This window comes from Podarcis erhardii (assembly GCF_964252035.2).
Source record: "Podarcis erhardii genome assembly, chromosome: 9".
Taxonomy (NCBI): Eukaryota; Metazoa; Chordata; class Lepidosauria; order Squamata; family Lacertidae; genus Podarcis; species Podarcis erhardii.
Window position 1 is genome coordinate 65,245,876 of NC_138512.1, and position 26,932 is coordinate 65,272,807.

General features: G+C 42.1%; 2 protein-coding genes across 6 annotated transcripts; one reads left to right on the forward strand and one right to left on the reverse strand.

The window, feature by feature from the left end:
* Positions 1-672: 672 nt before the first annotated feature.
* NUDT9 (nudix hydrolase 9) lies at positions 673-15,327 on the reverse strand. Of its 5 annotated transcripts, none has more exons than XM_081877116.1 (9): positions 15,244-15,327; positions 14,927-15,013; positions 10,485-10,721; positions 6,937-7,032; positions 5,640-5,726; positions 4,958-5,069; positions 3,813-3,959; positions 3,259-3,343; positions 673-2,425 (listed from the first exon to the last, which is right to left on the reverse strand). In XM_081877116.1, the coding sequence occupies exons 3-9, from the start codon at positions 10,679-10,681 to the stop codon at positions 2,232-2,234; spliced, it is 918 nt and encodes a 305-aa protein (XP_081733242.1). In that variant the 5' UTR covers positions 10,682-10,721; positions 14,927-15,013; positions 15,244-15,327; the 3' UTR covers positions 673-2,231. The 5 variants fall into 5 exon arrangements, with proteins under 5 accessions (XP_081733242.1, XP_081733238.1, XP_081733239.1 ...); XM_081877112.1 differs by lacking the exon at positions 15,244-15,327 and adding an exon at positions 12,554-12,734; XM_081877113.1 differs by lacking the exons at positions 14,927-15,013; positions 15,244-15,327 and adding exons at positions 12,554-12,734; positions 14,656-14,811.
* Positions 15,328-18,427: 3,100 nt separating this feature from the next.
* Positions 18,428-26,869, forward strand: HSD17B11 (hydroxysteroid 17-beta dehydrogenase 11). The gene is made up of 7 exons (XM_081877436.1): positions 18,428-18,681; positions 21,907-22,014; positions 22,272-22,403; positions 23,928-24,034; positions 25,702-25,839; positions 26,316-26,432; positions 26,615-26,869. Exons 1-7 carry the CDS (start codon positions 18,472-18,474, stop codon positions 26,703-26,705), a joined length of 903 nt encoding a protein of 300 aa, XP_081733562.1. The 5' UTR covers positions 18,428-18,471; the 3' UTR covers positions 26,706-26,869.
* Positions 26,870-26,932: the final 63 nt, after the last annotated feature.

Below are 26,932 nucleotides of genomic sequence, written 5' to 3' on the forward strand. Positions count from 1 at the left end.
CAGCTTGATGAATGTCTGAGGCCAAAAAACAACAACCCCCAAACCCCCTATGGTTAAGGAATGGTGTTGCATTCTCACATAGTGCCAAGCCATGGTTAAATCAAATCAAGGTTCATAAGCTAAGGGCTTCATACTGTAAACAAACCATTGTTAACGTGCTGTGCAGGATTTATATATAACACTTAATACAAAAAAATTGTTCAATAAACCTTAGCATAAAGTGCGAGCTAGACGGTTTTATTATATCAGCATTTCTCAAACATTTGATATCTGGGTTAATTTTTCTTCTGGAATAAATGGAGGCCATCTCACATTCAGAAAGATTAAATACGAGTTCCCAGGATGATGAGCATGCGTTCTCCTTACAATGGCAGGATTTTGTTGGCATCAGTCTGTCTCAGGAGCCAACGGAGCAGTGTGCCTTTGGGGATGAGGTCAAGCTGTTGGACAGTTGCAGGACCTACAGTAGCTGTAGAGACCAATGTGGTAAATACATGTTTTGTTTCAGCTGGGGCAGATGAAGGTATCCAGTTGTGCTGCTGGCTTCAGTAATATTGTATTCCAGCATTTTGCCCTCCCATTTGTCCAGAGTCAGGACTCCAGGATGGAAGAACGATTGCTGGGCAATGGTGTTTTGGGGCCTGTCGGAGCAAAGCAAAAACAGATAACATATGCAGAAGGCAAGGCATGCCAGAAACTGTGGCTGCTGTGCAATTTATTCAGAAGTCAAAGAATAATACCGCTTCTTTATGTGTTTCAGAAAATATTGGCAGCTTGACATAACAAATAGAAGGGTACATAATGAACAGCCATCCCAAACTTTAGCCAAAGGTTCATAAGAAAAAACTAAGCGCTACAATATAACCAATGAGAAGCTGGCTGGCATAAAAGGTTAGCGTTATTGATTTGTTGATAAGACTTTGTCATTACGGGGATGATTCCAAAGTATAATGACCTTTGGGCAGGCCATGGCATGAAGACACTCCAACAGTGGCTCGGAAGCAAAGCTATTCTTTAGAGTGGTCCAAGGTAGTTTACAATCACGTTGGTGGTGGAAATATTAAGTGCTTGAAAGCAGGTTTCTATACTGCTGGTGGTTTCAAACAAGAATATTCTGTGACTGGAGTCCAGAGAGCTTCTCTTCAAACACTAAAACAACCAGTATATCAGAATATTCTCCAGTGGCCAAAACTGTGAAAGCTCAGCCAGTACAGGAAACGAGAATAATTAAAAGAGCTCTTTGGATCCCACTTTTTTAAAAAACTGGAAATGGCAATATAAGATAAGCTTACTGGAGTGTTTCATTCCAATATGAGCTAAGCCTAGAGGTGAGTTTCATTCATCCAAGTAAATATTTTAAAACATGTTTGTGTTGCCCTCTGTTTCCTCAATCATAGGCTCCTGGGTCAAATCCTATATTACATTTTCTTTGTGATTATACCAAAGATCTCTTTTCCCTTCTCTACAAAGACTAGGATCAGTGTGGTAAAAACAACAATAGTATGGTGGCTTATTTTGTATGATGTACAAGAGATAATTCAGATTATGATTTAAAGATACACAATGCAACTCTGTGCATGGTTTACTCAGAAGCAAGTCCCTCTGGGTTCAATGGGGTTTATTTCCAGATTAAGTGCATAGGAACGCAACCTAAATTGCTTCCTGATTATGGCAATAAATATTAAGTGCAGACACTAAAGGGTTATTTCCATAACATTAGATCAATGTCAGGAAGTAAAACTGATTGCAGCTGTTAATTTTTATAATTGTAAAATACCTCTCAACACTCCTGTTGATCAACAAAAACCACACCCTTATACATGTTTTTATTTACGTATAATGGATGCAGAATATGTTCTCGAATACCTTAGCAATATTTCTTGATAGAAAGAGAGGGCGCCATGCAGCCAAAGCTAGACATTTAGCAGTCACACTGATTTTATTTTACTGGAAAATTTAATGGGGATTTGGCTTCACTTAAATTTGGCTGCCCATCCTTTGTGGCTTTAAGACAAGGATGAGGAAGCTGTGGAACTCTAGATGCTGTTGGATTACAACTCCCATCAGCCCTGCCCATTGGCACATGGTGGATGGGGCAGATGGGAACTAGAGTCCAACAAATCTGAAGGGCTGCAGGTTCTCCATCCATACATCAGTAATCTCATTCTTCAAAGCAGTATTAACACCTCATTCCATCCCTAAACTTCTATCAGCCATGTTTAGGCTTTAGCTTAGGCCTTGATCTCAGCCCCATCATGGCAAACCAGGTTATGATCTTCCCTCCAGTGTGCTCCTCTTTTCTCTGCTACGAGCTTGACAAAGTCAGCATGACTGGCATAGAGTTTCAGCTTTTCTCCAATGTCAACCCATTTCACTTTCCCAGCATCGTCTCCTGCTTCCAAGTGTAAGTTCTCCATTGCTTCACCTGTTATGCAAAGAGAGATTCTGGCATTTAGTTTTAACCTAAAGCACAACCCATTAAATCCTCCACCATGACAGCTTCCATGGCAAAGCACATAACAGTTCTTTTCACCAAACACTCTTGTGACAGAAGTTCTCATACCTTCGGTAGATTTGACAGCCCTCCATGTCCCAAGGAATCAGGCTTGAAGACAAAGGAAGGGTGATAGCTCAGTGGCAGAGTGCATATTTTGCATGCCGGAGGTCCCAGGTTCCATCACTAACATCTTCACTTCCCTATCTGAATAGCCACTGCAATACTGAGCTAGATGAACCAATGGACTGGTTTGGTAAGCAGAAACATAGGAGGCTGCTTGAAACTTAAAGCAACAAATGACAACAAGGTGACGATTTTTGTGCAGTGGTACCCATGTGCCACTATAAGCAACACTCCTGAGTCATCAGGAAACTTTTTTGGGTTTTTAGTGTTGAACTTAAAAAAAAAAAAAAAATCTAGCATAACAACGCACAAGTAAGTGTGCCAACAATTAGGTATTCAAGTATCAATTAAATTTCTTTTTCTGTCCTCCTCCAATTTCCTATAGTCAAGAATGTGCAAAAAAATGATAGCAACTGGAAAAATAATTATCATCCTTCCCATCTTCTAACACAGATGAGGAACTTGTGGTCCTCCAGTTGTTGGACTACAGTTCCCATCATCCCTGTCCACTGGCCATGCTGGCTCGTGCTGAGAATTGTAGTGCAGAACGTCTGAAGGCCCCTGGTTCCCCACCCTTATTCTAACAACATGACAATGGGTGTGACCACAAAACAAGGAAGGCAGCATCCCTTACTCACCAGTTTCATCATGGTAGTTTACGGCTTCTGTCTCCATCCAAGCATTATCTGTGTTACGAGGATCATCCACATACCCTTTGTATACCTGGAAAGCCAAGATATAGGCTGACAACTGTCCTGTTTACCATTTGGGCTCTTGCCTAATTAAAGAAGTCTTAGGCAGCTAATCACGTGAGTCTGTCAACTAAATAAATCTGCAAAAATGTGCACTGGAGATGGGAAATTTAAAGAAAAAAATATTTGTTTTTGGATGATGCATGTTTAACTCACACCAGGTATCGTCTTGGAACAAGGGAAATTCCATTTAATGCATGCTTGCCACTGGCAGTTTTTAAAAGCACTTTTCTTTAAAATGTACTAAAAACGGGGTGGAGAGAATGTTGTACAGATTATTTTAATCGGTCCATTAAAGGTTGTTATACTTCCTGCTACCAAAAGCTGCTTAATAAGAAGCTGCTACTCTTTGAAATGTAATTGAAAAGAGTTCCATCGACCTTCGCGTGTAATATTTAATGGGCTTTCAAAATTATAACAGGAGCAGAGAGGGCACTCACCACAAAGTAATCTTGACTGAACAGCCTGTTCAGTTGTTTCTCCATCTCTTCCTTCTCAGCCTCAGTTTTCTGTAAGGAGTTCAAGGCCTCCTCGCTAAATTCTCTCTTTAGTGCAGCCGACAATTTTTCCCCTGGGTCTACCATGCCCTAAAATAAAAGGTTATCACTTGTTACAACTTTCTTCAGAGCCTGGATGCTTTCCCTTTGAGGCTAATCCCACCTTTGTAGGGGAGGGTGATTATCATTATAAAAACCATATCAAGGGGTGAGGCAGGGATGATATGAAATATGATAGTGGCAGATGATGAAAATGAAAAACAATAGATGATGACAGATCTCTCGATATGTCAGTTATGCCCTTACTCATGGCCTAATATGCCACGTTAACAATGAATAGCCAGCTGCTGAGTGTTGTTAGTTTTTCTGGGTGTAGCTCAGGGGTGAAGAACCTCAGGCGGGGGGTGGGGGGCAATGCAGCTGTTCAGACCTCTCTATCCGGCACTCAGAACTTTCCCCAGACTGCCACCACTCTCTGCAAGCCACAGTCCCCACTGGCTCTGCTTTAAACCCATGTTTTTGCCTGGCTTGAATGTGCCCTTGAACTGTGACAGTACCTCTTGCTCATCTGGATGAAGGAATCATAGAGTTGGAAGGAACTCAAGGGTCATCTAGTCCAACCCCCTGCAATGCAGGAATCAATACAGAGGGGTACAGTGGTACCTCGGGTTAAGAACTTAATTTGTTCCGGAGGTCCGTTCTTAATCTGAAACTGTTCTTAACCTGAGGTACCACTTTAGCTAATGGGGCCTCCTGCTGCAGCCGCACCGCTACCGCACGATTTCTGTTCTCATCTTGAAGCAAAGTTCTTAACCCGAGGTACTATTTCTGGGTTAGCGGATTCTGTAACCTGAAGCTTCTGTAACCTGAAGCGTCTGTAACCCCAGGTACCACTGTACGTACAGGAGCTAGTGTGCGGCCCTCAGATGGAAATGTGGCCCTCAGGATGAAAAAGGTTCCCCTCTCCTGGTGAAGATTTTAGTAATCCTTCAAATGCTTAGTAAGAAAGGGAGCTGTGACACACACACAGAGTCTTTTGGAGACCAGCACATTTTTGAAAACCAATTTTGTCAATTCTCTCTTCTCACCCCTGGAATGGCCCATTCCCCACAGTCCTTCCTTTTGATTGCAATGAACTGCAAGATACTTTTGCCAGACGCTAGGTGAGCTACTTTATTGCCACTGCCGTCTCTCTTCCACCTGTAAAGAGTAACGGGGGGGGGGGGGTTTAATCTGTGGTTCAGCTCAAGACATGCAGGAAAACGCCACTTCAGATGTAAATCAAACCATAGCTATGAGCTCAATGCCTGCTTGCTTCCCACTCATACCACATGCTTAGATTCTCTTGCTTGCAATTTAGCTGCAAGACATGATTTGCTGCTACTTCTGAACCATGTTTCGCCGGATTTTGTTGCAGTTGCAAATGTAAGGCTTGCTGCAGAACTGGAAGTGAGGGAGGTAAACAGAGGAAATGAAGAGAAGAAGGAGAGAGAGTGTGAGCTCTGGGCTCATTCATACAGTTCCACAGTTTGGTATTCTGTCTGAACCCACCCAGAGCATTGGAACTGAAATGAATGTGGAAACCTTGGGTCCGCTCAGCAAGGATGCATTGTGGGGGCTCAGGCAACATAGCAATTGCTTCCATATAGTTTTTTAAGTCATCTTAAAGTAGAATTAGAAGCATATCATGATCAGCATTTTTAATATTTCACATATTGACTTGAACGTAAAATATTCCCATTTGACATCATCTGGAATGATATTACTTACTTAGTTACAAGAGGATCTGCAGCATGATTTGGTCCCCAACGCCCCAAGAGACCTCGGCCCACTAATCCTGTCCTGCCTACAGGATTCCTGAAAAATAACAGAGCACAAATGAATGCCTGGATACGATCCAAAGGCCCACACAACTGAAGTTCCACATAGCCAAAGAAGATTGCAGCTCATCTTTCTTGAACAGCAATGCCCCCTCTTAAGCAAATGCCACTTAGCACACTACTTTTGAAACATGGAAGCCTTTCAAATGCAGTCTGTGATACAGAATTGGGAGCGGGGTGGATCTGTTGTTCAAAGACCAGAACCCTACTGGGCATGTCTAGCCTCTTTAGTGCACCCAAAATAGGTCTTCGAAGCATATGTATTTTTAAAAAATATTTAACGAAACAGTGTTATGACAGTGTTATAGCAGGGGTTCCCATACTGTGGTCTGTAGACCACCAGTGGTCTGTGAGCTTCATTCAGGTGGTCCGCGGCATGTCTACATTAAGTATTCATATTGATTTTTAATTGCATTTTAATCGTTCATCTTATTGTTCATATCTTTTTGTTGTATTACAATGTAAGGGATGAAAATAGTATCATTTTAAAATACAATGTAAGAAATAAAAGAAGCAATTAAATACAGCATCTAGCACACTGCATTACAATTGCTACAATAGGCGGGGGGAGATTGGGAACAAATGGTTTACAGGGTATTCAAGATTTTGTTAGAGATGTTTTTCTTATATTCTCATTTTTTTAGAATGCATTTTAAAAGCATGTAATAGTTTCAGTGTTTTCTTTTTAAATGCTAAAATCCTCAATATAATTTTCTGAGGAATAAGAATATATAATCTGGTTTACATGCCTAATGCACTATCAAGGAGTTTACATTAAATACACAGTTAAGAAAAACATTATCAAGAACAACTCATGGAGCTATGAAACAGCATGAGATAAACCTTTTCTTCCTGCTTCATTCTTTACACTTGGGCCACATAACAACCATTACTTTGCCTTTCACATAATAGCAATACTGGTTGAAGTTATGCTCTTTTAATTGTCTTTTAAACCCATGGTCCTAACGTCAATCAAGGCTTCAGAAAATAGCTTCAGAAGAGTTTTAGCTTGGAAACTTGCAAATATGTATTGGACACACATTTTAGCAGACAGGCAACCAGGATTCTGAACCAGTGAATCAGTGCTGACCTCTTAGGTTATTTCCACTAAGGTACGTGATCAGATCAAGACCTTCACTCACAGACTTTTGATGCATGCACAAGCACTAACACAGAATGTCAAATACCTGGGCCTCCCATTTTCCACGTGATAGAAACCATTCTGGCTCCTCCTCTCCACTTGCCCATCCTTCTCGTTGAACTTTGGAGAAAAGTTTTTCACCCTTTTCAAGAAAATAATAACAAAACTGAAATAAACAATTTAAAAACCCTTCAGTGTGCATTACCAGCATTTTTTTTTTGTTGTTTTAAATAGCAATAACAGCAAATTTTTTTTAATTTTTTTTTAAATTATATTTATTAAGAATTTCCAATAATATAAAAAAACAAAACATCCAAATTTAAAATCTTATTTTCCATAACATCTTTCCAGGACTTCCCCTCCCCTCCCCCTCTTGTATTCCAATTCTTACAAATAAATTCAGCAATTTATTATCCCAAATTTTAACCTTGTTATCATTAGCCCTATTTAAAAATATTTTCCCATCTCCTAAGATCGACCTATTCCCTTCCGCGCGTTCCCCTCTTTAATATACATAATAGATTAAATATAATAAAATAAAATATGATTTTGATTTTACAGCCTTTGGGTTCCAAATCCCTCCCCCTTTTCCTGGTTGCGTTTCCCGTATTAATCAACATCTAATGTCTTCCTGGAGTTCCCACATTTATTTAAGCCATAGTCCTTTACCAGTCTTCTTTAATTTTAAATGTCCAATCTTGGAAGGAGTCTATCTCAAAAAGGCCCATTTTTTCCATCCAGATTTTTATATACTTGGGAGTAAAACTCCAATTTTATTTCTTAAACCTTTCAAATCTGGATTTCCCAAATGTTCCCACTTCCAACTTTGTCCAATTCTTATTATTTTTGATGTTCTTGTTGGTCTCTCTCCTCTTTCTTTTCCTGTTTTCCTGCACAAATGTTCTAATTCCAAAAGCTTCTAAATAGTGTGCATTACCAGCATTACCAACATCCCAGTTTCTATGGAACTTATTTCCAACGTTAGCTGTATTCAGGATCACAACTTGGCAGCCCAATCCTATCTGGTAAGATGTCCTTTACTGTAATCCTTTTGCCCTATCCTCAAACTGTCTATCAAATTCTTCAGTCTGTTTTCACATTACTGTGTGTGCTCTTTGGCTTGCTCATTTCATTTGTGCTTCTCTGTGATATCCATGTGCTTGGCATGAGTTTGTGTGCCAACTGTTAGAAAAAGTTTGTGGTGTGCAGGTATGTAGGGAATTGGACTTGTGTTGGGGTGCTCTTTTTGGGATGGCTGCAGGACACATGCCATCTTTGTCTAGCCAGGACCTACCTGTTGCAATGATGCAGGGCAGACTTTCATTTTTTATTGCTTGACAGACAACTTAGATAAAAGGCTGCATTTAAAGCTTAGCATGGACAGCCTAGAGATTCGTGTAGGTGGGAGAAGCATTCTGCTTTCAAGCGTGTGCACATCTGACCTATCTTTTTTAGACAAAGGCTGTCTCCTTCTTTAGCCCTTACATAAAGAAGTTTGTAGCCCAAGGCCAGTGCTTGTTTGGCAACCATTTGGCAGCTGCTTGATCGCTGACTGTCTCTTGATTTTCTCACACAGTCAGAGAGCGAGTGGTAAAACTTCTGCTTATTTACAGCCTGACTCCCTCCCTTGGCAAACTTCATGGAGCTCTGGCCCAATGGTGGCCAGTGGCTTGAATTTAATTAATTTTATAATGAATGATTTTAGAGTGTTGTTTGTGCTGTACATTTGTACTGTTTTATTGTTGTTAGCCGCCCTGAGCCCAGCTTCGGCTGGGGAGGGCGGGATATAAATAAAATTTATTATTATTATTATTAATGGTTCAAAAGAGTAAGTCATAATGACATCAATTTTGCACTAAACAAACAATGCTAATATTTGGCTTTTTTCAAATCATGCTTATTTTTAGCACTGATGCTACTAAAATCTGGGGACACTAGGTAGCTATGCTATATGAAAATGGCAAAGTTCTTCCCTGTGACACAGCCAAGTTATGTTGCTAGGCTCAGTTGTCACCCTGGCCTGCAAATAAGCCTTCAGTACATGCAGGACAATGCATGATAAACACCTTCATTATGTAAACCAAGAGAGGACTAGATTTATAAATTTACTTCTAGTAAAGTAAGACCCTCATGCTTCCATTTGTCACTTGGTGGTCTGGAATTAAGCTAGTAAATTTCCTTAAGGTTTTTAAACTGCTTTGAGGGTTGTTGTTTTTTACAACTAAGTGGTTATACATTTTATGAAACAAAATAAATAAAAGGTGGTAGTTTAAAGCTACCAGTGTGGTATAGCAGATGGTGCTGGATGTGGACTCACGGCAACTGTTTAAATTCTCCCACAAGCATGCAATGGTTTTTATGAACTTATTTAAAAAATGTGTTTTCTGCCTTCCAGAACCTCTGAAAAAGGGCATGACACAATAAATATGTACAATATCAAATGCATGATAAAATTAAAGAATGCATCCAAATAAATGCATCCAAATTAATCAAGTGCTTAACTTGGCTACTGTTGGTAGCTTCTCCAATCCCACCACCCCATATCAAAATTAAACACTTTGGTTAATTTGTAGGATCTCAGCACAATTCCTCTGGAATTGTATTCATGCCTAGTAATAAGTTTGCTATTACCAGACGAAATAAGATAAAGGAAGCACCTTATCCAAAGCTGCTGCTATATTTAAGTTTAGCTGCTAGTCAACAGCTGGAAGGATTAAGTGGCAGTGCCAACTCACCAAGCAGAAGGGAGGGCTTCCCCCTTGAGCCTTCATTATTCCCTGCCACTCTCACCAAAGGTGTCATGGACTTTGAAGACGCTGGAACTCAGGACGAAAGGGAAAAACGTCCTAAGAGGAAGGCACGTTTGGCAAACTCTCACCATGATCAACTCCCACCCGGACACCTATGTCCCCACTGTGGAAGGAGGTGTGGATCCAGAATAGGCCTCCACAGTCACTTACGGACTCACTGTTAAGACCGTGTTCATGGAAGACAATCTTACTCGGCTACGAGTGATCGCCAAAGAAGGAAGAAGACGACTCCCTGCCACTGTCAGAAAGCATGTATGCATTATCAAACCTTACATAAAATATTTGCTGCCCTTGATATAACTACAGTTAGAAGTGCATTGAACAGAGCTGGATTTTTACATGTCAACGAAATTCCAAAATTTACCCTATTAGTGCCAAAATCTGTACAGGAAGCTATTTCCACAATGGTGAGCTTAAGCACTGCATATTCTAACTGCAGCATAGTCCAAAATTTAAGTCCCATTTAAGTCTTGGGGTATAAATAACCTGAACTGGAACTGTATTGTTGCTTCTTAGCTGCCCTGAGCCCAGCCTTGGCTGGGGAGGGTGGGGTATAAATAAAAAATTATTATTATTATTCAGCAGCCTCCCTGGAGAACTTAATAACTGAACACAACTCCTCTTTCAACAATTTCTCTCTTACAACTAAGAATGAAGGCAATATATGGTCACATTCCTAAATATTATGCCCACCATTTACTTTTAGTCAAGCAAAAGCTAAGTCATTCTCAAAAACAAGCCCTCCCCTTTTACTGCACGCCATTAGTCAACCAACAGTGCTCACCCAATTTCTGGATCTGCCCATTTAGGTCCTGCCAAAACAGATTGTGCTGTATATTCCACAGGGCTGTAATCCTCCCATTCAGTTGACCAATCCACCTTATCGTTGGGAACTCTGCTGCGCTCAATGTTTGATCCTGGATATGGGGAGGTCCTTGCTTTGTTATGCAAATTTTCTCTTGCATCTTTACAATTCGACATTTTAGCAGCCTTGCTGTGAAACCAACTTTCTGAAGATGGGCTGTAGAAAAATAGAAGGAGTTGCACACAAAGGGGAAAATAAACTTGATGTAATGCTGTGTGTTTCAGGATTGGGACATTTCATACATAGTAAATTGCATACAAACACCATCAATATCACAGCCATCCAGGAAAACTCCACATCTTGTGTGATTTAAGTGCTAAATAACCAACTGTTAAAAATGTGGGCAAGTGGGGAAAGTTCATCCTCCCCCAGGAGGATGGCCCAGTCTGTTGAAAATGAGATTCTTAATCTCAGGGTCATAGGCTCAAGGCCCAAATTGGGCAAAAGATTCCTGCATTGCAAGGGGGTTAGACTAGATGACCTTGCGGTCCCTTTCAACTCTGCAATTCTATAATTCTATGAAGGTGGAAATTTCCTTACACAAGCTGTTGACCTATCAACCAAACTGTAGTTTCATCACATTGTAAAAATAAAATATCAAGTATGGTGCTCATGGGTATTATAGGGGTGGCATGGTGAACATTTCTAATGCTCGTTGGTTCAAAGAGGGGGGAAGGTGGATGGGGACACTTTAGTAAATGACTTAAATCATTTGCAAAAAAAAAAAAAAACAAAGCCAAAGACTATAAAGCAAGTACCCCCACCCAATATTCCTTAATAAATTATCAGGTTTTTAAAAAAAATGAAAATGAAGAACTAAAGTACATTTCTAGTTGTTTTAGTTAGGGAGATACATTTTTTTAAAGGCAATATTGCTTCCTCTGCTACTGAGCCATGAGTGAGTGATGATAGGATTGCAGCCAAACCACAGTCACTGAGAAATAAGGAGGTGGTATAAAAGCAGAGACATCACCTTGCCAACAAAGGTCCGTATAGTTAAAGCTATGGTTTTCCCAGTAGTGATGTATGGAAGTGAGAGCTGGACCATAAAGAAGGCTGATCGCCGAAGAATTGATGCTTTTGAATTATGGTGCTGGAGGAGACTCTTGAGAGTCCCATGGCCTGCAAGAAGAACAAACCTATCCATTCTGAAGGAAATCAGCCCTGAGTGCTCACTGGAAGGACAAATCGTGAAGCTGAGGCTCCAATACTTTGGCCACCTCATGAGAAGAGAAGACTCCCTGGAAAAACCCTGATGTTGGGAAAGATTGAGGGCACAAGGAGAAGGGGACGACAGAGGGCAAGATGGTTAGACGGTGTTCTCGAAGCTACCAGCATGAGTTTGACCAAACTGCGGGAGGCAGTGGGAGACAGGAGTGCTTGGCATGCTCTGGTCCATGGGGTCACGAAGAGTCAGACATGACTAAACGACTAAACAACAACAAATGTGTATAAAGGTTAAAATGCACACCTAAGGGAAAACTCACCATCACCACTAATGAACACTGAGTATGATCAGTAGCCATGGAACACTACATGTTAGTTGGAAAAGAAAGTCAGCGAAGGACAATTAAGGGACAGGGAGAGAGAGAATGGAGTATCTTGGAGGAAGGTGTGGTGGCTGGAAACCTGAATAAGAGCACTGCTTTTAGGAGGCGAGAATACACTGTAACGTTTTGTTGCAGGCTCCATTTCCGCTACGCAGTTGTTCCACCAAGAAGCAAACTTGCTCTCAGCTTTCAACATTCTAGCCAAGGAGCTTAAAGGCGCTAGCTAGAATAACTCAGAATTCCTTATGCTTACATTTAAAATGTACAAAATTAAAATGCATTTTATTAATTTTCCATATCAATACAATTAAGTCGGCTGTGAAAACTATTAGGCTACCAGCATTATCATTCTGACATTATTCCCCACACATCTAGGAGCCCTTGCTCACTGATCTATGTAGAAAGCAGGAGTGTAATATTAGACCTTGGGACAAATACCTGTAGGCTAGATTCCTGGCTGCTTGAAATAGTGGGTAGAAGTAAGTGCAGGAAGAAGACTTAGCAGCAACAGCAGTTAAAGTCACAGTGAGAGAAACCACGGTAACCGTCCGGGCCAGGAAACCCCTTGCCATCCCATGCAGTAAGCTCAAAGAGAAATGCCCACCAGTTGTGGAGCAACCTGGAAAGTCAGGAAACCAAATAGAAAACATCTTAGCATAGTATGTGTTGATCCTTCTCCATTCCCCGCAAGACAAACTGACAATTCACTTCACAATTTATACTTTATACAAATTATGGGGCGGAAGGCAGGTATTGTTGCAAATGTTACGGTACATAAGACTTGCTGCCTTTATTTTATGTAAACTCGCCCCCAAGATTCGGCTTGTGTAGCCGAAGATAAAACACATTTTTGCATTTTAATCTCCACAAGTATCGGTTGTTGCATTATTTATCTAGGACAAGCCATTTTGCAAAATACACCAACGTATGAGATGAAATAAGACTGCACTGCAGTGCGATCCTATTTTTATTTTCACAGGAGTAAGTCCCACTGAGTTCAATGGGAGACTGCATCTTGGTTTTTGTGGCAATTAAAGAAACCATTCGGATTAGAAAGCACTGATTTAAATCCTTAACATTAGTCAACATTTTTCATTGACATATCACAGGGTTGGACTTTTGTCCCCCTCCCCCCACCCCAAAAAGTGTATTGCAGTTTTTACGTAACTGTTAAATTGTGTTTACAACTAGGCAGAACACTTGCAATTATATTAGTAGGAGTACTTTATAGCTATAGGCATTGAATTATAGTGTAACATTTTCATACTGGGTACCAGGGCAAGAAAACTTGTGCTTTTAACAGTTGAAGAAGAGAGGACATTCTAGCAAGTTTAGCTTTTTCTGCGCCTGCATTAAAGCTGTATCTGGCAACATTATACATCTGGCATCATAACCAGCAGGGTGCAGGTGGCAATATTCTTCTACACATGTATTGACGGTTCAGAAACATTTTATTACAGGATAAAACCCATAAACAAACAAGGCTGCTTTACTATATTCAGACAGGCTTGCTTTGACTAGCCAGTCAACAACTATTTGCATTTTTTTTAAAGGATGTCTTATGTTTTTGCATTGTAAAACACCCTGATATTCATAACATTGTAGCGTTCGAAGGATCCCAACACCCCATGGTCATTTAATTGAGCCTCCTGCAATGCTGAAATCACAGCCAAAGAATCCCTGGTGGTCATCCAACCTCTATTTTAAAAAACTCAATGGAGTTTTCTTAAGGGAGAGCTATTCCTAATGTTTAGTCAGACTCTCCCTTCTTGTGCATTTGAGCCCATATCATCATTACTGCTGTATATTTATTTACACTCCCCCTTTTCCCCTGACTGAAGGCAGCTTACAAATAAAAAATAAGAACAGCTAAAAACAAAGGGGTTATTATTGTTATTATTATTAGGTGTTATAGAAACAGTTCTGTAAACAAATATCCATTGAAGTAACTATTGTTATATATTTATTTACGCCCCGCCTTTTTCCTTGACTGAAGGCAGCTTACAAAAAAAAGAAGTTAAAAACAGGATTATTATTATTAGGTGTTATAGAAACAGTTCTATAGACAAAATATCCATTGTAGTAATTATTGTTATATATTTATTTACGCCCCGCCTTTTTCCTTAACCTGAAGGCAGCTTACAAAAAAAAAGAACAGTTAAAAACATAGTATTATTACAGTATGTGTTATAGAAACAGTTCTATAAACAAAATATCCATTGAAGTAACTGTTGTTATATATTTATTTACGCCCCGCCTTTTTCCTTGACTGAAGGCAGCTTACAAAAAAAAAAGTTAAAAACATAGGGATCATTATTATTATTGGGTGGTATAGAAACAGTTCTATAAACAGAATAAATATCCACTGAAGTAACAGCCGAGGCATAAATATGTTTTGTTGTTTTATCTTCTTTGCTCTGAGGTGTGCTATTCTGGTTTTTGTTTTACTATCAAACGGTGCATAGAAATCTTAGGGAAATATGAAATTCCCCACTCAGCCGTAGAAGCTCACGGGGCTGCCTCCTGTCAGGCGAGGCTACCTCGCAGGGTCGTCGTGGATTAAAACGAAGACTTTGCGCTTCAGAGGAAAGGGAAGGATAGATCAATGTGGGTTTAGATAAGAGCCGTGTAACATTTGTCCCGCATGTATACGCGTCTCTGCATACATATTTCTAGAACCGAAATACAGATCGCATCTCATTTATTTTTGACATTCGCGTTATCTATACAGGAAAAAAAAAGCGCGGGAACTGGCGAGGGGCGGAGGGGACCGGCCTCCCCTCCCCCTCTCGCTCTCCCCTCAGCACTCACCCCCCGCAAAGCTTCCTCTCTTCGGCCCTTTTTTTCCTCCCAAGCCGCCTTTGCCCCCCGTCAGTCAAATCTCTGCCCCGTGATTGGCTGCGACGGGGACAAAAAAGAAAAACCGTCGCCGCCCTTACCCAATGGGCCACGTCCTTGTGTCCTTCATCCCGCCTCCCTCCACCCCTCAGGGAAATGAAGCCGGGGGATTAGCGGCGTCTCGTTCGCCCCGCCTACTCTGGGTGGTCGATAGGGCAGCGCGGGTGGCGAAGTGTTGACGTCGCCTGTCACCTTTCCTCGAAAAAACAAAAACAAAAAAACGCATCTACGTCACACGTCGCCCGCATTCTGATTGGGTTTCAGATGAAGGAGAGGCGTCAGGCCTTTCCCACTGCCCTCTCGCCTTTCCACACATAGAGGTAGAAGTATAGACACATAGAGGTAGAGGTATAGACTCACACACCATCCAAGAGGTTGCGAATAAGCAATAAATTAATAGGGAACCTCATAGGTCGGAACCCATGGAGGTTTCCCTACATTGCAGGGGGTTGGACTAGACATCCCTGTGGATCTCTTCCCGCTCTACAAAGCTACCCGAGAACGGTCTGCCAAAAATTCATATTTTGCGCCGCTCTACATTTTCCTACCTCTATGGTCCCTGTGACGAACGTGGCAAATCCTCTTAAAGGGATATCGCCCCAGGTCCAGTTCACAGAGAACTGACACCACAGAGATAGGCAGCGGTAGAGTTACAAGCAAAGGTGTCCGTGCTGACCAATGAGGAACATTAGAATCATAGCATTGTTGGAAGGGTACCCGGGGTCATCTAGTCCAACCCCCTGCAATGCAGGAATTATATAAAATGCATTCAAAAATCTTGCCCATAATTACCATAAAAACAGCATGGCGCCAACCCTTTCCTTAAAACCAGTTAGCTCTCAAAAGCCTGTTGGAACAAGAAAGTCTAGGGAGGGAGTTCTGAACTAGGAGCAGCCACCAAGAAGGCCCTGTCCTACATCTCTACCAAGCATGCCTGGGAGGGTGGTGCTGGGACCAGGAGAAGGGATAGGAGCGTAGTAACATGACTGGGGTTAGGGTGCTTTAACACTTGGTTGTTCCCTGCACTGATTCCTGCATTTCAAGGGGCTGGACTAGATGACTCTCAGGATTCCTTCCAACTCTATGATTCTATCATGCTGGAATCGAGAATTTTACTTAAGGCTTTCACTTTAAACCTGCTTCTAATCAACTGGCTATTTGTTCTGCTAAGCCAGTAAAACATTTCCAGATGCTTTCTAGGATCTTTTCCTACCCTTGAGGGAAATTATCCTAACCACCCAGCTCATCCCTTAGCCAAGCCCTACCCAAACCGTTTCCAAACCCTCTTTCTGACAGCTGATCTGTCAGGTTCTGTCTTTTAACTCTCCACTCCCTCCTGATCCCTCAACCCTGATGGGATGCAGAATCTCCAGGGGGTAACCCTAGCTCTCTGTCTGTCACTGGGCCTGCAGAGAGCATTTTAAACAGCTTGATTCTGTCTCCCAGCCCTCAGGTCCTTTCTCAAATTGAGTTGCTCCACTGTGCAACAGGCTGCTCCTGTTAACGGGAAAATCCGAGGGCTCCCTTGGACAAAAACAAAGACACCAACCAGGATAACTTGGAGCAAAACAGCAGCTTGTAGGCTTGGCCTTTATTGAACTGTTGCAACAGGGTGCTCCCCTCACTTGCAGGAGAGAGGAGGACCCAGAAAAATGGTGTGTCAGGTCTTATAAAGACTTTTGAAATTGCCACCCTGCAGATCAAGACCACCCCCAGAAACATCATACATACATCACAGAAAGGAGGGGTTGAGGGAGGAATTGTGGTGGTAACCTGAGTGTCCTGTCACCTGGCTGGTTCCCCCTTTCCTCCTCCCCATGAGTACTTTCCAGGTGACCGAGGGGAGTTTGCAGTTTCCTGCCCCCAGAGGGAAGAGCTGATTATTGTCCTTTGTTCCAGTCTGTGCTGAATCCACTCCCATATGCAAGTTCTTTGTGATCTTGATGGTCTTCTGTCTAGGACCATCAGGGTTGGCATAGCAACTGAGCAGGGCTCCTGTGGATGTGCTGGTATGCTCAAGGGATTATGGCTGCCCTGTATCAAACCTTCCCCATTTTGTAGTCCTTCCTTCATGGAGTAAAATAAAAGTGGAACAGTGCAAATCCGATGTATGGTTGATTTTCTATGAATTTATAACAGAAGCATAGCGTATGTAGTGTGTGAGTGTGTGTGAAGTTTGTACAAACTGAATGATTGGGGGGGGGGGGGTCCTGCTACACTCCCAAAACTGCAGCAGGTCAGAGAGCTTTAATGGGGGAGAGAGTCCTCTAGCAATAGATAGATAGATAGATAGATAGATAGATAGATAGATAGATATAGATATAGATATAGATATAGATATATAGATATAGACACACACACACACACACACACACACACACACACACACACACACACACATTATTCCTACAAGATTGTTCCTCCACCCATTTCATCTTCACAACGACCCTGTAAGGTAGGTTAAAAGGTAGCGACTACCCCAGGGGGAGAACCATGTATGGTGCCTTGAGCTCCCTGGAGGACAAAGAAACACTTTCATGTGCTTTCCTTTGGACCTTTGAGCTTCTCTGTAAGCTGAGCCACTGCCACACTACTTTGTTTCTTCAGTAACCTTCAAGGAAGCGGCACACATACATAACTGCTGATCTCAGTTTATATTAAGTCATGTGGTAAGGGTGTAAAAAAAAGTCCAATGCATTACATAATTTTCAAAGTAATTTGTATGTTGAAAAGTGCTGCAGAACTGCAAATACTTCTGCAACCTTTGAGATGACATTGTTAAAAAGGTTTTTTTTTTAATTAAAAAACCAACGACAATGGCATGGTGAACACAAGTGAGTGAAAGCGAGACAAATATAAAAAGGATTTCTGCCTCTGTACACCAAGGTTCAAAGTCAGTCACTATTTCTCAGCCTAGCCTACTTCACAGTGTTGTTGTGAGAGGAAACTGAGGAAAGGGAGAACCATGTACAGTGCCTTGAGCTACCTGGAGGACAAATGAGATAGGAAGGAATTGAGTTTCTACTGAAATGAGGCTGCATTTTAATGTTGTATTTTAATCTTGTTTTTAAGTTGTATTTTAATCAATTGTTTTTATCTCTGGCCGCCCTGAGCCCGGTCTTGGCTGGGGAGGGCAGGGTATAAATAATTTTTATTATTATTATTACACAACTAAATATAAAGCCCACAAACAACTAAGATCTGTCACCATCTGCAATCTACTTTTATGAGCAGGTTTGCTTACAATAGTGTGCAATATATAATCACACAGATTAATTGCTAATATAGAAATTGCATCCTTCTAAGCAACTGGGTGTGGGTCCCCCCCCCCTTGTTCATCACCATTAAACACACACACACACACACACACACACACAAACTTAGTAAATGAATAGCCTGTTGTATTACAAAGTCCTCCCAGCTGTCAGCTAAGTCACAGACGAGGAGGAGGAATTAAAATGAATCTCATACTGGAACTCCTGTGGCTCGTAGGCATTATAATCTATTCGTACCTGGAAGCTTGTGTGAAACTTTTTATTCCTGCGAAAAGAAAATCTGTCAGTGGTGAGATTGTGCTTATCACTGGAGCGGGACATGGCATCGGAAGACTCACCGCCTATGAATTCGCCAAACGGCAGAGCAAACTGGTGCTCTGGGATCTAAAGAAGGTACAAAAGAGCTCCCCCTTTGAAACCCTATAACAAATGGGAATGGTAAATGCTGGTGTGTGTGGAAATAATGGCTAGCAGGCTTCCTGGGTTCTTAGAATCATTTGCAGTCAGTCCTACTCATGTTTTCCTGGAAAGAAACTCCATTGACTTCAGTGGGATGTACTGTGCTCCTTCATTAAGTCCGTTTGCCCTTCTGCGGCAGGCGGATTTGCGCGCAGGCCATGGCGATGCTCCTAGGATTGGCGTATGGCAGGCTGGATCGTTCCCTGTCACCCTTTTGACAGGTAAGGGTATCCTGTTAAAAGGATCCGGAAGGGATGGCTCCTGTCTGACGCCCAGATGGGGGCTAGGGCCTTTCCACTCCTCCAAAGGCAACCACTTGGGGGATGCCCTGATTTGACATGGGTCATAGGTTGGCTTCACCCTTGGAGATACTTCCAGCTGATGGGCTGGAGTGATATTTGCAGTGACTTACCTCAATGCCTATGGCCAACAAAGTTGTGGCCCTATTTAATCCCATAAAAATAGAATAATATGTACTGTCTAGTTATTTATCCTTCCAGGAACGAGGCAGCCATGGGGCCTCGGCACGCAAATATGCCTAGGGCTGCACTCCGTGTTTGCTTATAATGGTAGCTTCTGATCTTTGTGTGGGAACATGGAGTAAAATCTACAATGGCAGCTCTCAATACTCTTTTGCAACATTGGGCAGATTATTGTTGTTGTTTTGTTATTATTTATTGAATTTACATACCTCCCTAGACCCAGAGGTCTCAGGGCAGTTCACAGAAAAGATCAACATAAAAACCACAATATGTATAATCAGAATAAAAACAACAACCCAATAACACACACACACACACACACACACACACCCCAAAAAAGAGCCACATTTTAAAAGGGCATAGGATGTCAGTCAGATCAACCAAAGCTCTGGTTAAATAGGAATGTTTTTGCCTGGTGCCTAAAGGTGTATAATGAAGGCACCAGGTGAACTTCCCTGGGGAGAGCATTCCACAGATGGGGAGCCACTGCAGAGAAGGCCCCGTTCTCATGTTGCCAACCTCCGGACCTCTCGAGGAGGAGGCACATGAAGAAGGGCCTCAAGATAGATTCATATGGAAAAAGGTGGTCCTTGCCATATTGTGGTCCTGAGATATTTCTTCGTAGGTCAACCATGCATCAGACACCTCCCTTTCTTTAACAAGAAGCACTGTGGGAAATAGATGATTTAAAAAGGCAAGTTGGGAGTTGAGCCACTTTTTCTTTTATGTCTTAAAATGGTTTGGATTTATGTTCACTATAAAGACTCTGACTCTGCGGATGCAGTGCTGGCAACAAAGCCCTCGTTCTCATTAGTAAAAAGGTTTGAAGGTGAAATATTTGAATACTACCCCCTTGTCAATTGTCAGACATGTTTTGAATAGAGTGAGAGGGGGAGCGAATTGGCAGATAATCAGAGTTGTGTAGCTGGGTTTTTGTTTTCTTTTTCTCCTGTTGCAAATGACAGGATATAAACACTACAAGTAAAAACATAAAATAAAGCTACACGCTTGCCCCAGGCTGGTCTAGTTAGGCATGAGTGAGGCATGTGGGAAACTAAAATGGAGGCTTGACAGACCCAGGTGCCTGGCAAGAGGCTGGGCCTATCTCTGCCATCCATGTGGGGATGGCCCATCCAAATGGAGCCTATTTCTATGTGCATTAGCCAAAACCCTAATCCGAAAACTGAGTGATCAATTCCTGGGTTTTATCGGAGTGGTCAAGCTATCCCCGCCTGGAGGACAGAGACAGGGCCAGTATACCAGCCCCTGCCATAGGTCTAAGTGGACCTTTGATGTAGGGCAGTATACAAATTTAATAATAATAATAATAATAATAATAATAATAATAATAATAATACAGTGGTGCCTCACAAGACGAAATTAATTCGTTCCGCGAGTTGCTTCGCCTTGCGATTTTTTCGTCTTGCGGAGCGCGGATTCCCCGGGTATTAATGGCTTTAAGAAAAAGGAAGCAAACCCGCAAGACGTTTTCGTCTTGCGAAGCAAGCCCATAGGGAAATTCGTCTTGCGAAGTACCTTGAAAAACGGAAAACCCTTTCGTCTAGCGAGTTTTTCGTCTTGCGAGGCATTCGTCTTGCGGGGCACCACTGTAATAATAATAATAATAATACAGTGGTACCTCAGGCTACATACACTTCAGGTTACATACTCCGCTAACCCAGAAATAGTGCTTCAGGTTAAGAACTTTGCTTCAGGTTGAGAACAGAAATCGTGCTCCGGCGGTGCGGCGGCAGCAGGAGGCCCCATTAGCTAAAGTGGTGCTTCAGGTTAACAGTTTCAGGTTAAGAACGGACCTCCGGAACGAATTACGTACTTAACCCGAGGTACCACTCTAATAATAATAATATGCACAAGATGGAAGGAGCCAGGTGTGATTTTTGTACTCTACGGCTAGTGGCAATGTGGGAGACCTCTAAGCTCAGATGTGCATGGATGAAGTGTGGTCACTTGATACTAAAGGGAAAGCACTCTGAATATGCTCTTCTCTTTGCTATGTGGTGTATTCTGAGGTTGCGTGTTTGGATAGGTTCTTGGGCTAAGACCCTGCTCTTAATAAACCAGAGGTGAGGAACCTGTGCCCCTCACAGCTGCCGTTGGACTCCAGTTCCTATCATCCCCAGATAGCTTGGCCAATGGCCAGGAATGATGGCAGTTGCTGATCTGGAAGGCCACAGGTTTCTTGGCCCCGTTTTAAACCTTTCCCTGCTGTATTTAGTTAACTTATGTAGTATTCCATATATACCACCTTCCCTCTGTGATGGCGTACCTCAGGGGTCAGCAAACTTTTTTAGCAGAGGGCTGGTCCACTGTCCCTCAGACCTTGTGGGAGGGGGTCAGACTATATTTTGAAGGGGGGGGAATGAATGAATTCCTATGCCCCACAAATAACCCAAAGATGCATTTCAAATAAAAGGACACATTCTACTCATGTAAAAACACACCGATTCCCGGACTGTCCCCTGGCTGGATTTAGAAGGCGATTGGGCCGTACCCATGGCGTACATGATTTTGCCCCTGAAAGGCAGTGACTGGTCCAAAGTCATCTCATGGGCTAAGTGGGCCTTTGGATTCTGGTCTCCCAGATCCTAGCTAGACAGTCAGTTATGTACTGAATGCAAGGAAATGAGCCATGTTTCTCTCTTTCTGTTTGGCATAGCATGGCGTTGAGGAAACAGCTGAAGAGTGCAGAAATCTGGGAGCCACAGTTCATGCCTCTGTTGTGGACTGCAGCGTCAGAGAGGAAATTTACAGTGCTGCAGAGAAGGTGAGACCTGAAAGCAACAACGTTTGTTTGTTTGTTTGTTTGTTTGTTTGTTTGTTTGTTTTTGTGTGTGCCCCCCCTTTCTCTCATCCCCCTCCCCTTTATGTTATATCCAGTCTGAAGAGCTCTGGCGTACTCAAAGGCTTCCTCACTATTTTGTGATATTTTGTTTAGTCCTATGCTAAAGGTATTGCCTGCCTATGGATTCTGTGACTGCAAATCTAATCCTGGCTGCTCTTCCCGTTTGTCACATTTTAAAGGTGAAAAGAGACATAGGAGATGTCAGTATTTTAGTGAATAATGCCGGTGTGATAGCAACAGCAGATCTCCTTTCCACCCAGGACAAGCAAATACAGAAAACGTTTGAGGTCAACGTGCTCGCTCATTACTGGGTAAATATTGTTACGGTACTGCTAATCGGTGCTTTTTCTCTATTAAAAAAAATGTTTAAGGGTACTCTCATTGTCCTACTCATATTGAAATACTGCCCCTCAAAGAGGCTAAACTTAGATTCACAAAATGTTTAGGGGTATGTGTACCCCTGTGTCCCCGCCCAAAAAAGCACTGCTAGTAACAACAACAACAACAACAACAACAATTTATTTATATCCAGCCCGCCCCAGCCAAAGCCGGGCTCAGAGCGGCTAACAACAAGTAAAAATAGCAGAGTGTACATAAAATCACAGTCAATTAATGAAAATACATTCTAAAATCAGTTCAGAATCAAATTATTGGCAACCATTGGGCTAGAGTTCTATGAGGATTACAGAAGGAGAGTGGGGGGTCAGACTGTGCCTTGGCCAAAGGCCTGGTGGAACAGCTCCGTCTTGCAGGCCCTGCGGAAAGATGTCAAGTCCCGCAGGGCCCTAATCTCTTGTGACAGAGCGCTCCACCAGATCAAGGCCATGGCCGAAAAAGCCCTGGCTCTGGTCGAGGCCAACCTAATACATTAAAAAGTACTAATGCACTGCTTCAAACCAAAGCATGACCAATGCACTTATATCATTTACATGCTAAATATTATGGTTGATATACACTTTGTCATAACTTAAGCTGATTTCCGGGGGGGTCGTCAAAATCATCAAGTTACACCCCTTTTCCCAAAAGCAAACATATTTTCAAAAGCAAACTGTTTAAGGGGGGATGACTGTCTCCTCCACCCAAAAACCCTAGGCAGAAAATTCCTTGCAAGCAGGGCATGCAAGGAAGTAGCCATTGCCTGGATTTAAAATTAATTCTTCATAGACAGTTGGGGTAGCTCAGCTGGTAGAGCACGAGACTCTTGATCTGAAGGTCTTTTCCAACTCTACAGTTCTTTGATTCCATAAAGACCTTGGGCGGTCAGCGTAGCTCCTATTTGGTCTCCATCACCTCTGAGGTTAATGTCATAGAGCATCTCCAGCAAAGTGAATGAAGATGCTTCCTTCCTTTTCTTGCCATGTCAGATCCATAGCATCTGATGGTGGCGTGCCATTGCTGGCCAGCCCCAATGGGGAAGTTCTGTTTGAGGCACTCCCATCAGGGTGTGACAAGGGTGCAGAAACTCACCATGGGCAAATGGTTGTGGATGAGCTTGCTCCTAGCTTAGAAACTGGGGCAGCTGATGGGATGTGGGAGTAAACCTGGGCAGGTTTGTTTGTGGATGGAGTGAGTGAACTCATCTTCCAAGCTAGACATGGAACTCTAGGTAAAGTGTGAATGTGGTTCATGAACTTGCATCCAGCGTGATTACGGGGTATTTGTGGGGCATTGAAATATTTGTTTGATTTCTGTTACATTTTTATTGAATATTTCACTTGCGATAATATGCTCTTTAGGCCAATAAGCAGCATATAAACAAACAGTAATATAACAAAAGGAAATACTAGATATGTGGGAATCTAACAATGTCTTCCCCTTTCTTTTCAAACTTCAAGACAACAAAAGCATTCCTGCCAGCAATGATGGCAAAGAACCATGGCCATATTGTCACTGTTGCATCAGCTGGTGGGCACCTGACAGTCCCTTTTCTGGTGTCTTATTGGTGAGTGTAATAGAAACATTTCTGTTCATACCAAAGAATGCTCCGATTAGTCTAGAACAAAATTGTTATGTCTTCAGTGGTCTGTGTTTGCCTGAGCTTGAGTCTGGACTAAGGATTCTCAGCCCATGTGTTCTCTGATTGGATACATGAAATCCAATTACAGGACATTTCAGGATTTGGGCCTCTGCCATTGGCCCTTAAACTCTGACTTATGATTTGCAGCTTGGAAGTTTAGACTGCCAATCACGTTGGGAGTGGGAGTGGCCCAGGCCTTCAGAAATGTATATAAGCAGTTGCTTTGCCCCTGTTGTCTAGTTCTGTAGTTCAATAAAGGTTCTTGCTGTTATCACTATGTCTTTCTTTGTGGGTGATATCCAACAAAGGCATATTCAGGGTAAACCCACGGAAATCAGTTTAAGAGTTGTGAAGAACTTTGGTCAATTATAAGTGATTTGTTTTCTGTAAGTTTGTTACTAATTCTCTAGTATTATCTGTCTTAGCAATTCATTGATAGCCGCTATATTTTGAAAGCTTGCATGTTGCACATACATTGGGTAATGTATATCAGTCTGCTACGGGGTCTAGTTCATGGTGTTAGTACAAATAGATAAGGTCCTTTACAGCTCAAGACCGGGTTACCTGAGAGACTGCCTTATCCCTTACACACCCAATCGATGTCAGCATCGCCCTTGAGCCAGTGTCACCAACTGGACTCATGCACTTCAACCGCAACTGGGCTAGGCGAGCTAGGTAGCACTTCCAGAGACCACCTTCTTCACAGGAACAGGTCAAAGTGCTATGGATTCACTTCCACAATACAGTCGTCGCACAGCAGAGTATAGCAGAGTCTTGCAGAGTATAAACCACTCGGAGAGCAGCTCTGTAGAATATCTGCTTTTATTCTATAACTACAACTATGATACAAAACTATATACAGAGCTAAATAGGTCTAAGCATAAATCAATGCTGCACTGAGTGTCTGCAGCTGCTCTTAGCAGCAACCTTATCTCTACACACGATCTCTCTCTCTCCGACACACTGACTGACTGGCTGACTTGGTGCTGGAGCTGAATAAGTAGAAAGCAGAACACTGCTCCTCCTCTCTGAAGAATCAGCAGACTCGTCAGGAGATTCTTGGATATGGGAGGGGTGAAATCTCCTCATTCTCCGGCAAGTTCCAAAGATCTCTACAGTAGCAGGGCTTTTAGTGTGACTGCCTCTGTTCTGTGGAATAGTATTCCTGTTGAGATGTCACAGGCATTAAGATATTCCTGCATTGCAGGGGGGCTGGACTAGATGGCATTTGGGGTCCCTTAAAACTCTTTGATTCTAGGCGCCCACAGCTGGATACATTTTTCTTCTGAATGGTACAGAACACTGATCCAAATCCCTACTCAGAAGTCGGCCCCACTGAATACAGTGGAGTTTCTTGTCAAAACGTATTTTCAGGACTTTCTCAGGTGGACAAATAGGTCTTTGCTATGAGTGTCATTTTTTTAGAAGTTGTATTAAATGTATCAGCTGTTTTGTGTGTGCTATTAACTGTTTTTTTCTGCTTTTATTGTACAACATCTTGAAATGGTTGTATAGACAGTGATTAATAAATTAATAATAATAATAGCTAAGAAATGTTTTCAAAGATCTCCCAAATCTCCTCTTCCCCTTAGCTCAAGCAAGTTTGCTGCTGTTGGGTTTCACAAAAGTCTGACTCAAGAATTGTCTGCTTTGGGAAAGGATGGGATAAAAACTTCATGCCTTTGTCCAGTGTTTATTAACACTGGCTTTATTAAAAATCCAAGATCAAGGTAAGTTATGAGAAGGCTCTTTCCCTTTTTAAAAAATAAATCCTCTTTTGAAACAGCTGCTCCTGTTCAAGAAAAACATGTATAATAGTCCCTGGATTCATTGAAAAAAAAATCTGGTAACCATAGTCTACTGACATATCTATTGGCTGAACAGCTTCTTATTCTTCCACCACCACATGTTGCATGACTTCCTCTGTCTCAGACATAAATCACTCGTTCCTTCTCCAGGATCACATTCCTGGTCCCCTGCCTCTGCCCCATCACTTCAGAGTCCTGTCGGTCCCTGACATCATGGAATTAATTTCATAGGCTAGCAACAAAGGAAACCATTAGACCCTTGGAGGGATTGCAGAGAGTTAACAACATTTAAGAAACATTCTGGCAATTATTATAATGATATTGCCATAGCTAATCTCAAACTGTCCTGTGTCCATGTTTCTGGCAACATTTTAGTGAGTGTTTTCCTTTAACTGCAGGTTGTCGCCTATTCTGGAGCCTGACGTAGTTGCGAAGAAACTCATCAATGGAATTCTTTGCAATCAAAACATGATTTTCGTTCCTTCGTTTGTGAAATTCCGCCTGCTGCTGGAAAGGTATGTGGGGTGCACGTAGGAAAGGAGCAATGAACTTCCGAGTTGTTATTTGGGTTAAAAACATGCCTTGTGGTCAAAACAATATCAACAGAAAGCAGGCAACCCAAAGTCAAGTACCTGTATCTAAAAGAATTTTGAGCTTCTGTGACAGTTGTAACTTGATGCTTCTATTTTCTTTGCAGAATCTTACCCGAGCGTGCCTTGGTGGCTTTGAACAAGTTCACAAACGTGAAATTCGATGCAGTTGTTGGAAGCAAGGGGAAAGAACATTAGATTAAGAGATGCTTTCACTTGGGGAGTATATGAAGCCATTATTCAGGTGTCTGATTAATGCCAGGAAGTGGGTAAAATATGTAACACCTTGTCTGTAACCTGCAGATGGAATCCCCTGAACTTCCCATCCCAAATATATTAAAAGCACAGTATCTTGGCGTGTATATTGCTTCTTCGTATGTTGCAATCACGTACTTTCTTTCATTCTTTACGTTTATATGCCACCT

Coding starts and splice junctions, on each gene's coding strand:
- NUDT9 (XM_081877112.1), bottom strand. CDS start 12,687: ATGGCAAGGGGTTTCCTGGCCCGGACGGTTACCGTGGTTTCTCTCACT. Junction 5,070..5,639: donor GCAGATCCTCTTGTAACTAA/GTAAGTAATATC, acceptor TACTCTTTACAG/GTGGAAGAGAGACGGCAGTG. Junction 3,344..3,812: donor TCAGTCAAGATTACTTTGTG/GTGAGTGCCCTC, acceptor TTGGCTTTCCAG/GTATACAAAGGGTATGTGGA.
- HSD17B11 (XM_081877436.1), top strand. CDS start 18,472: ATGAATCTCATACTGGAACTCCTGTGGCTCGTAGGCATTATAATCTAT. Junction 24,035..25,701: donor CCTTTTCTGGTGTCTTATTG/GTGAGTGTAATA, acceptor TCTTCCCCTTAG/CTCAAGCAAGTTTGCTGCTG. Junction 26,433..26,614: donor TTCCGCCTGCTGCTGGAAAG/GTATGTGGGGTG, acceptor TTTTCTTTGCAG/AATCTTACCCGAGCGTGCCT.